The 11,953-nt window shown below is 45.4% G+C and overlaps 1 protein-coding gene across 1 annotated transcript in view; it reads left to right on the top strand.

The window, feature by feature from the left end:
- The first annotated feature begins 4,909 nt into the window (after window positions 1–4,909).
- Window positions 4,910–11,953, top strand: part of LOC126457755 (cardioacceleratory peptide receptor-like) — a 338,155-nt gene continuing 331,111 nt past the window's right edge. The window contains exon 1 of the mRNA XM_050094311.1: window positions 4,910–5,041. Within this exon, the coding sequence (XP_049950268.1) occupies window positions 5,008–5,041 (34 nt within the window). The 5' untranslated portion in view covers window positions 4,910–5,007. The remainder of the gene's footprint in view (window positions 5,042–11,953) is intronic.

The following is an 11,953-nucleotide window of genomic DNA, read 5'->3' as shown; positions in this document are numbered from 1 at the left end:
AGTACATGACCTACGTTCATGGCTTGTAGAAAATAAACTAATGCTAAATCACAGCAAGACTCAGTTTTTAGAGTTTCTAACACACAATACAACAAAACCTGACGATTTAATTTCACAGAACGGGCATATGATTAGTGAAACTGAACAATTCAAATTTATAGGTCTTCAGATAGATAGTAAGCTGTCGTGGAAAGCCGACGCTCAGGATCTTGTTCAAAGACTTAATACTGCCATTTTTACTATTCGAACGCTATCATAAGTGAGTGATCGCTCGACACGAAAATTAGTCTACTTTGCTTATTTTCATTCGCTTATGTCGTATGGTATTATATTTTGGGGTAACTCTTCCCGTCCTAAAATAATATTTTTGGTTCAGAAACGGGCGGTTCGGGCAATAAGTGGTGTAAGTTCAGGAAACTCTTGTCGACCCCTGTTCACGAGTCTGGGTATTTTGACCTTGGCCTCTCAATATATATATATTCCTTATTGTCATTTCTTGTTAACATTATTAGCTTATTCCCAAGAATAAGCAGCTTTTACTTGGTTAATACTCGGCAGAACGCAAACCTGCATTTGGATCTGATCTCCTTAACTCTTGTGCAGAAAGACGCGCAGTGTACTGCTGCATCCATTTTCAATAAGCTACCACTCGAATTCATAAATCTTAGCAGTAATCCACGCGCTTTCAAATCGAAACTGAAGAGTTTCCTCTCGGGTCACTCCTATTCTCAATAATTCAAGAACAGTCTTAATCGCATTTATTATTGTTATAATACCGCCAGCCGGTTTCAACCCGACGTAGGGGTCATCTTCTGGGCGTTTACACCATTGGTCGACTGCTGGTGGTGTCACTCCTGTCTACATAACGGCAGGAAACTATTCTCTCGAGTAATTCCTTGAAAAATGAAGCTGATTCTTATTGTATTGTTGATTGCATTTATTGAAACTAATGGACTGACTTTTCTCAGGTTCATGAACATTTATTTTTGTCTGTTATTACTTTTATATTATAATTTCATGAACCGAAACGTTCCATGACCTTGGAGATTTGCTTCTCAATTTGGTCCTACAGAACATGATGTGGAAATAAATAAATAAATATCCTGCTGGACGTTTCATTACGTGAGGTCAGCGTGACTATAGCTCCAGATCCGACTGACCCCGCAACATCAGGCAGTTGAAGAAACGGGAAGAGGCAGCTAGCAGTGGAGAAGTTTTTCATTACAACATGGCCTGAAGATAACTTTTGGATCATTTCACACAGGGAGGAATCATTGGAAAGTTGGAAGAAGGACAAAGTGTGACCAGTGTAACTTACGAGTTTGGTATTGCTAACACACTTGTTTGACGTGAATGGAAAGCGTTCCGAATCAAAGGCACTGCTGCCCGATGGAGAGGAGGCGGTCGACCACTGTCAACTACAGCAGCAGACGATCGCTCTACAGTGCAATAGTCAAGGAGAGACCCACGTCAAACAGCTGGTGCAGTTGCAACCACATTTAACAGGAGTGCAACGCAAGCGATCTTACGCTGCTCAGTGGAGCGCTGAGTGCATACGTGTGGTCCCTTTGCCCGATGACAAGTAAGTCGTGTTCCAATGACACCCGCTCAGCAGCGGCGCCGTTTGCAGTGGTATCCAGAGCGTAGGGATTGAACCAAGCCGGCCGTGGTGACCGAGCGGTTCTAAGCACTTCTGTCCGGAACCGCGCGACTGCTACGGTCGCCGGTTCGAATCCTGCCTCGGGCATGGATGTGTGTGATGTCCTTAGGTTAGTTAGGTTTAAGTTATTCTAAGTTCTAGGGGACTGATGACCTCAGTTGTTAAGTCCCATAGTGCTCAGAGCCATTTGAACCATTTTTGATTGAACCAACAAGGAGTGGGGTTCCGCTCTCATCTCTGATGAGAGAAGTTTCAGTCTGTGTAGTGACTCATAACGATTCCTCACATGGTGAGAGGGGGCAATACCGAATGCACCCAGGAACTTTGTCGAAGATGATCGGTATGGTAATCCAGATTTTATGGTATGGGGAGACATAATGTTGTGTTCGAACACAGTACACTGAACGATCGACGTTTTTGTGACACTGTACCCCTTCCCCACGTGCGTCTTTTCAGGCGTGTATTCGTCACTGATCTCATTTTTATGGACGACAACCCGCGGCCGCATCCAACAGCGCAGGTGGACGAACTCTTCAAGCGAGAGGGAATTCGGCGAAGGGACTGGCCTGTCCTTTCCTCCCACCCCTTAAATCTCATCGAGGACTTGTCGGATGCGTTATGGAGAAGTATTGCAACACGTCCGCATGCGCCAGCAACCATCCAACAGTTGTCAACCACACTGGTGAAGGAATAGAATGCCCTACCCACATTATGGTCAGCATAGGCGCGCTCGTTACAGACCCCTCATTACCGTCCGTGGTGATCAAGCAACACAATAAGAAAGATGCCCCGCCTTCGGTATGTTCAGGGGACCATCATGAATCGCACGGACCTCAGTCTTATCTTTGAATAAAAGTGACATTTTTGTTCGTCTCATTGCGTATTTCTTCTAATCACCTTCTGTACTATAGTAGTCTCGATTATCCGATCTTCGGTTATCTGCCCTTCTGTGTCTTCCGACCCTTTCACCACGCCGGCCGTGCGCCAGCCGACGATAGGTCAGTGACTAACGTGTTGTTTGTTGATACTCAGTTCACTGTCGCCGTCTGCTACTCCTCACTCCTCATCGCTAACTTAGATCTTTAGTGGAGTGGACGTGTTGGACTCTGTTTATTGTAAAAATTTGTGGTGATGGCTTCAAAACGGAAAAAGGTGGTCGTTTCAATGGTAGAAATACGTAAAGCTTTAAAAAGAATAGACAATGGTGAAACTTTATTACAAGTGGCGCAAGATTATAACGTCGGGAAAACAACAGTTGGAGACTGGAAAAGGAACCGCAATAAAATTGAGAAGTGGTGTTCTCAGCGAGCAACCTCGGCTGTTACGGAAGATCGGAAAACTATGAAAAAATGTGATTATGAAAAAGTAGGTGAAACTTTTTTCCTATGGTTTACTCAACATAAGAGATAAAGGTGTACCCATGATGGGACCTATTTTGCAGGAAAAAGCCTTAAAGTTTCGTAACGAACTAAACGAAGGTGAACCTGATTCCACAGCTAGTGTAGGCTGGCTCGACAGATGGAAGAGAAGACACTGAATTCGGCAACGTTATGTCTGTGGTGAAAAGCTTTCAGCAAATTTTGAAGCTGTTCAATTGTTTAGGAATGAACTTCACAAGGTATTGGACAAGGTAAGCTTAACAGGCGATCAAATTTTTAACTGCGACGAGACTGGTCTCAATTACAAAATGTTGCCGGAAAAAGCATTAGCGTCAAAGGCCGAAAAGGCAGCGCCAGGCGGCAAACGTAGCAAAGAAAGAGTGACAATTCTCGCATGCAGTAACGCCGCAGCAAATTTGAAAATGAAACTGTGTATGATAGGTAAGCCAAAAAAACCGAGAGCATTTAAAAATGTATCTAAAAATGCTTTACCGATGAAATATTACAACCAAAAAAGTGCTTGGATGAGCTCAGACATTTTTAAAGAATGGTTTTTTAACGAGTTCGTGCCACAAACTGAAAAGTTTTTGAAAGCCAACAACTAGTCCCGCAAAGCACTGTTGCTCCTAGACAATGCCACTTGTCATCCTTATGAGTATGAACTTCAAGATATAAAGGCCATGTTTTTGCCTCCAAATGTCACATCCTTTTTTGGTGCAGCCTATGGACCAAGAGACCTTAGAGACACTGAAGAGAAACTTGCTTTCCTCTTTAACTAATGCTATGGACAAGGGAGAAGACATGCTAGAGCAGTTGCGCCGTATTAATTTGAAAGGCGTAGCTTATGCTTCAAATGGTTCAAATGGCTCTGAGCACTATAGGACTTAACTGCTGTGGTCATCAGTCCCCTAGAAACTTAGAACTACTTAAACCTAACTAACCTGAGGACATCACACACATCCATGCCCGAGGCAGGATTCGAACCTGCGACCGTGTCGGTTCCAGACTGTAGCGCCTAGAACCGCACGGCCACTCCGGCCGGCACGTAGCTTATGACGTGGCCCAATCTTGGGAGAGTGTTGGAGCAAATACAACTGCAAAATCCTGGAAAATTTGGCTACAGGAAACTCAAGAAAATTCTCCAGATGATGAAAATGTACAGCAGCAGACCGAACCAGACAATACTACCCTGCTTTCATTGTTACTAAAAGTTCCGGGATGTGTTGACGCCACAGAAGATGATATAAATGAATGGATTGTCCAAGATGAAGAATTTGAAGTGACAGGTGAAGAAATAGTCATCATGGTAAACGAAAAAGAAGAAGACGAAGAAGCGGATGTAGTGGAGGAAAGTCCTTCTCACAACGAAGGACACAAGGCCTTAGAAACTGCTTTACAATATGTAGAGCAACCGGAGGAAACATCGTCTACCGAGGTTTTACTTCGTAAGACACTACGTGATTTAGCGGCAAAAAAACGGCAAACAGCAGGCAAACTAAAGACAATTACTAACTTCTTCACACAGTAAATATCTATTCAGTCTAATTTGATTTGTATTGTATTAAATGTTTAACTCATTTGGCCTACTTTAGCTTAATTTTTGTGTTTTTTCGTATTATTTTCCGTGTTATCCGATCTTCCCGCTTATCCGACCTGCCGCGGACGGTTTAGGTCGGATAATCGAGACTCTACTGTACGCTGTAGCAGTTTATTGCATGTATGTCTCCATTTTTATCGAGCTTCTTTACTTGGCATTGACACATCATGCGAAACTTTTGCACACCAATGCACTTATCTGCAGTGTAATCATCCATTTAGAAGGACAGCAGGCAGGTGGTGACGCGTTGGCTCGGCTTGCCGTTGCAGACGGAGCAGTTCGCCGTGCTGTGGTCGCTGTTCACGCTGATCGTGGTGGGCAACGCCGCCGTGCTCGTCACGCTGCTGACGGGCAAGCGCCGCAAGTCGCGCATGAACTTCTTCATCGTGCAGCTCGCGCTCGCAGGTCAGTGCTCGGCGCCGCCTCTGCTGAACCGCTAGTCAACTTGTACCCAGTGGCGGCTCGCCCACATAGCGAGCAACCACCGCGGCCACTGCTCTCCCAGGTGCCCCACAGACGCAGTGTCAAGTGAAATAAAGATTGACGAGAAGGAGCGAACTGTTTTGCTTGGTAAAAGCTTTCTGTAGACAATATTGCAAAATACCGTTTCGGCAAACTTTGCTGTTATCTTTCAGGCTTCATTTTTTTTTTGTGTATACTAGGGCTGTTCAATAAAGAACGATCACAAATTTTTTATGGCCATAATTTCTCGCGCAAAAATTTAATCTTATGACAAAAAAATGGTTCAAATGGCTCTGAGCACTATGGGACTTAACTACCGTGGGCATCAGTCCCCTAGAACTTAGAACTACTTAAACCTAACTAACCTAAGGACATCACACACAGCCATGCCCGAGGCAGGATTCGAACCTGCGACCGTAGCAGTCGCGCGGTTCCGGACTGCGCGCCTAGAACCGCTAGACCACCGCGGCCGGCCAATCTTATGACATTCTGTTAGCGTAATGTGCAACAAACACGCAGTAGTAGTTTCATTGTTGAGACTCCTGGTTCCCGCCTGTGAGAGGCAGGCTAGGTCAGACATGTTCAGTATCACCTACCGCTGCAATGGAGGTAACACGCGGGGAACAGTATGCGGCTTTAAAATTCTCAACAAAAAGTCTCAACAAATCTTCAGCTGAGGCCTATACAATGTTAAGGTGGCCTATGGAGAGTCTGTTCTTCTCTAAAGCACAGCTCGAAAGTGGTTTAAAATGTTTAAAGAAGGGAGACAAATGTGGTTGCACCTTCTGGGAAAGTTATGGTCACCTCATTCTTTGATATTCATGGAATGGTATATCAGTATGTTTTATCTGTACAAACATCAGTAACTGGACAATACTACAGGGTCGTCCTTTTGCACATTATCAGGTGCAAATGACCACATTTCCGTGAAAGAGGCTGTATGTTGCATCACGATAATGCTCGCCCGCATGTTGCTAATGTTGTTGCTGAATATCTTGCAAAAATCAACGTGAAGTGCATCCCTCACCCTCCCTATAGTCCGGATTTAACCCCATGTGCCTTTTTCTATTCCCTAACATGAAGAAACGCCTTCGTGGCAGGCACTATGAATCATCAGACGCATTGGTGAAGGCTGCGGAGGCGATTTTGAAAGTCCTCTCAAAAACTGGTTTCCAGCGTGTATTTGAAGTCTGGCAGAAACGCTGGAACAAGTGTATCACATTCATAGAAGGCTATTTTGAAAAGAACCATCAGAATTAGGAGGATGAGTAAAAGTACGTTGTCAAAAAAATTATGATCATTCTTTATTGAACAGCCCTCGTACACAGGGTGGTCCATTGATAGTGACAGGGCCAAATATCTCACGAAATAAGCATCAAACGAAAAAACTGCAAAGAACGAAACTCGTCTAGCTTGAACGGAGAAACCAGATGGCGCTATGGTTGGCCGCTAGATGACGCTGCTATAGGTCAAACGAATATCAACTGCGTATTTTTAAAAAATGAACCATGGTCCTTGCCGTTGGTGGGGAGGCTTACATGCCTCAACGATACAGATAGCCGTACCGTAGGTGCAACCACAACGGTGGGGTATCTGTTGAGAGGCCAGACACAAGTGTGGTTCCTGAAGAGGGGCAGCAGCCTTTTCAGTATTTGCAGGGGCAACAGTCTGGATGATGACTGATCTGGCCTTGTAGCACTAACCAAAACGGCCTTGCTGTGCTGGTACTGCGAACGGCTGAAAGCAAGGGAAACTACAGCCGTAATTTTTCCCGAGGGCATGCAGCTTTACTGCATGGTTAAATGATGATGGCGTCCTTTTGTGTAATCCGGAGGTAAAATAGTTCCCCATTCGGATCTCCGGGCGGGGACTACTCAGGAGGACGTCTTTATCAGGTGAAAGAAAACTGGCCTTCTACGGATCGGAGCGTGGAATGTCAGATCCCTTAATCGGGCAGGTAGGTTAGAAAATTTAAAAAGGGAAATGGATAGGTTAAAGTTAGATATAGTGGGAATTAGTGAAGTTCCGTGGCAGGAGGAACAAGACTTCTGGTCAGGTGAATACAGGGTTATAAATACAAAATGAAATAGGGGTAATGCAGGAGTAGGTTTAATAATGAATAAAAAATAGGAGTGCGGGTAAGCTACTACAAACAGCATAGTGAACGTATTATTGTGGCCAAGATAGACACGAAGCCCATGCCTATTACAGTAGTACAAGATTATATGCCAACTAGCTCTGCAGATGACGAAGAAATTGAAGAAATGTATGATGAGATAAAAGAAATTATTCAGGTAGTGAAGGGAGACGAAAATTTACTAGTCAAGGGTGACTGGAACTCGAGCGTAGGAAAAGGGATAGAAGGAAACATAGTAGCTGAATATGGATTAGGGGGAAGAAATGAAAGAGGAAGCCGCCTGGTAGAATTTTGCACAGGGCGTAACTTAATCATAGCTAACACTTGGTTCAAGAATCATAAAAGAAGGTTGTATACATGGAAGAATCCTGGAGATACTAAAAGGTATTAGATAGATTATATAATGGTAAGACAGAGATTTAGGAACCAGGTTTTAAATTGTAAGACATTTCCATGGGCAGATGTGGACTCTGACCACAATCTATTGGTAAGCGTAGGCTTCCGCGGCCGTTGTCTTCTTCAATAAAATTCTTTAGGGTATCAGACCGCATCGTCATAATTTAAAATGCGCCAACGTTTCGGCCAGCGTTGCAGCTAGCCTTCATCAGGGCCTTACGTTAACTGCTAAATGAACACACTTGGTTCCTTAAATAGCTGCACGAGAAAACCGTGTCGTTACTTGATTGGCTGTAAAAGGAGGAGGAGGAGGGGTGAAAGGTATGCTTTATTGGTGTTTCCTTTATTATCTGTCATTGGCTGAAATAGATGTTTTCTATTGGTCTTTATATTCATCCACCCCATTGGAGGAGACAGACGAACAGCGAACAGGTGATGGCTGTGACGTCACACTGTTTCCATGCTGTCCAGAAGCCGGCTGCGGCGTGCCATTGCTTTGTGTGCTCGCGACCACTACTGCGGCTCTCCGCGTGTCTGCATGGGCTGCCACGGCTCTGCCGCCGCTCCGTAGCCCTGCTATTGCAGGCAGCCAAGACCTCGGAAGCTTGTACCCGTCCTCTCTATTCATGTTGGCGGGTCTTTTGGCTATTTCTATCGCCTCTCTAATCTTTCTTTTGAAAGTGAGAGGCTGTTTCGCCAGGACGCGGGCTTCTTGAAAAAATATTGGTTTCTCGCACTCGTCTCGGTGTTCCGCCACTGCTGACTTAGTGTGTTGTTTCAGGCGGATATATCGCTCATGTTCCGAGAGCCTTGTGCTAATCGGACGTCCCGTCTCACCCATGTAGACTAATCCACACGCACAACCAATTTCATACACGCCAGCTGTGTGTAGTTTGTCAACTGCATCCTTGGTAGAACCGAGCATGTCTGATATTTTGTTTCTGCTTCGGAAAATTGGTTTGATGTCGGCTTTTCGTAGAATTTTGCCAATACGTTCGGTGACCCCTTGTACATATGGTAACACAGCAATCCTCTGTGCCTCCTTCTCCTCTTCCCTATTAATCTTCTCTCTTGTCGACATGGTGCTGTCTATCATCTGCTTCCCATAGCCATTAGTTCCGAAGATGGACCTGAGGCGTTCAAGTTCTGTCTTCAGATGTTCTTCGTCGCTTATCCTGTACGCTCTCTTCGTTAGCGTGTGCAGGGCGGACTTCTTCTGCGTGGGGTGATGGTGGGAGGAGGCGTGAAGGTACCTGTCCGTATTGGTTGGTTTCCTGTACACTTTGTGGCCAAGTTTACCATCAGGTTTTCGATAAACTTCCACGTCGAGAAAAGGCAGCACCCCATTCTTCTCTGTTTCCATTGTAAACTGAATTTTTCTATGCTGTTGGTTAAGGTGCTTGTGGAAGTTCTGCAACTCCTCTTCTACGTGAGGCCAGATGACGAAAGTATCATCGACATAGCGAAGCCAACAATTTGGACGTAATGGTGCGGACTGGAGGGCTGTTTCCTCAAATGCCTCCATGAAAATTTCTGCTGCGATAGGCGATAGGGGTGAGCCCATAGCTACACCGTCAGTTTGTTCATAAAATTGACCTCTCCAGTTGAAATAGGTGGTCGTCAGACAGTGGCGCACAAGCTCACATATATCAGGTGCCACACGTTCTTCTAGGATGTTCACAGTATCTGACACTGGGACATTCGTGAATAGGGATTTGACGTCGAAACTAACCATCAGATCTTGGTCCATAACACGCATTTCTATTAGGAGAGACACGAAGTGAGTGGAATCCTTAACGTAGGACTCGGTTTGATACATTAGGTGTCGGAGCCTAGGTGCCAGTTCTTTCGCTAGGTAGTAGGTCGGCGAATTTATACTGTTTACTATGAGCCTTAAGGGGAAGTCGGTTTCGTGTACCTTCGGTACACCATATATCCTTGGTGCCTGTGTCACTTGCGGGATGAATCTTCTGGCCTTGTCGAAGTTGATTCTAGAGTGCTTGAGCAGTGCCTGCGTCGTTTTGATTACCTTGGCCGTCGGATCTCCCTGAAGTTTCTTGTAGATAGGTTCTGCGAGAATATCTTCCATTCGTTTGTTGTAATCAGTTGTGTCCAAGACTACAGTGGCGTTGCCCTTATCTGCCTGTACCACTACTAAGTGGGGGTTGTCCCTGAGTTCCTTGATAGCATGGTATTCCTCAGCGTTGATGTTTTGCTTCGGTGGCTTTGCTTTATTCAGAACTCTGACCGTTTCCTGCCGGATCTTCTCCGCCTCGGCCTGTGGCAGATGATGTACCGAAGCCTCTACGGATTCTATCATATCTTCTTTTGCAACTCGCTTAGGTGCGACTGCGAAATTCATCCCCTTGGCCAGAATTGCTGTGGTTGCTTCGCTCAAGTTGTGGCTGGAGAGGTTGACCACTGTCCGTCGCCTGTCTAGCGTCAGTGTTTCGTCTGTGGCTTTCTGTTGTAGTTGGTCGTACTTTCTCATCTGGCGGTTAGTAATACAATTGCTGGTCCTCGGTGCTTGCTGAAAGGTTAACCTGTCGACTTTATCCCAGTCTTCCATCTGAAGTTTTCCGGCCAGAAATAGGTGCAGATCACACAAATTCCTGTTGTGAGCATCGAGACTTATGCGGATGTGGCGGATCCTTTCCCGTAGCAATGCTTTACTGGCTTTAACACAGATATTCCTCGCCTTGTTCGTTTTTATGTGAGACGTCAACCGCAAAGAATACGGCACAACACTCGTGTCTCTGCATCTCTTCAAAAAAGCAAGGTCATTCAGCAGTTTACATCTTTTTAAACGCAGTGCTTCTAACTTCTTGATGTTTCCGTGGATTTCCTGCCCATACAGGTTGGTTAAATGTAAGCGTAGGCTTCCGCGGCCGTTGTCTTCTTCAATAAAATTCTTTAGGGTATCAGACCGCATCGTCATAATTTAAAATGCGCCAACGTTTCGGCCAGCGTTGCAGCTAGCCTTCATCAGGGCCTTACGTTAACTGCTAAATGAACACACTTGGTTCCTTAAATAGCTGCACGAGAAAACCGTGTCGTTACTTGATTGGCTGTAAAAGGAGGTGGAGGAGGGGTGAAAGGTATGCTTCATTGGTGTTTCCTTTATTATCTGTCATTGGCTGAAATAGCTGTTTTCTATTGGTCTTTATATTAATCCACCCCATTGGAGGAGACGGACGAACAGCGAACAGGTGATGGCTGTGACGTCACACTGTTTCCATGCTGTCCAGAAGCCGGCTGCGGCGTGCCATTGCTTTGTGTGCTCGCGACCACTACTGCGGCTCTCCGCGTGTCTGCATGGGCTGCCACGGCTCTGCCGCCGCTCTGTAGCCCTGCTATTGCAGGCAGCCAAGACCTCGGAAGCTTGTACCCGTCCTGTCTATTCATGTTGGCGGGTCTTTTGGCTATTTCTATCGCCTCTCTAATCTTTCTTTTGAAAGTGAGAGGCTGTTTCGCCAGGACGCGGGCTTCTTGAAAAAATATTGGTTTCCCGCACTCGTCTCGGTGTTCCGCCACTGCTGACTTAGTGTGTTGTTTCAGGCGGATATATCGCTCATGTTCCGAGAGCCTTGTGCTAATCGGACGTCCCGTCTCACCTATGCAGACTAATCCACACGCACAAACAATTTCATACACGCCAGCTGTGTGTAGTTTGTCAACTGCATCCTTGGTAGAACCGAGCATGTCTGATATTTTGTTTCTGCTTCGGAAAATTGGTTTGATGTCGGCTTTTCGTAGAATATTGCTTTTGCTTTTTTGAAGAGATGCAGAGACACGAGTGTTGTGCCGTATTCTTTTCGTTTAAAAAGATGTAAACTGCTGAATGACCTTGCATTTTTGAAGAGATGCAGAGACACGAGTGTTGTGCCGTATTCTTTGCGGTTGACGTCTCACATAAAAACGAACAAGGCGAGGAATATCTGTGTTAAAGCCAGTAAAGCATTGCTACGGGAAAGGATCCGCCACATCCGCATAAGTCTCGATGCTCACAACAGGAATTTGTGTGATCTGCACCTATTTCTGGCCGGAAAACTTCAGATGGAAGACTGGGATAAAGTCGACAGGTTCACCTTTCTGCAAGCACCAAGGACCAGCAATAGTATTACTAACCGCCAGATGAGAAAGTACGAAAAACTACAACAGAAAGCCACGGACGAAACATTGACGCTGGACAGGCGATGGACAGTGGTCAACCTCTCCAGCCACACCTTGAGCGAAGCAACCACAGCAATTCTGGCCAAGGAGATGAATTTCGCAGTCGCACCTAAGCGAGTTCCAAGAGAAGATATCATAGAATCCGTAGA

The sequence above is a fragment of the Schistocerca serialis genome, chromosome 2, assembly GCF_023864345.2.
Source record: "Schistocerca serialis cubense isolate TAMUIC-IGC-003099 chromosome 2, iqSchSeri2.2, whole genome shotgun sequence".
In the NCBI taxonomy this organism is placed as follows: Eukaryota; Metazoa; Arthropoda; class Insecta; order Orthoptera; family Acrididae; genus Schistocerca; species Schistocerca serialis.
This window is presented reverse-complemented; position numbering and strand designations above follow the sequence as displayed.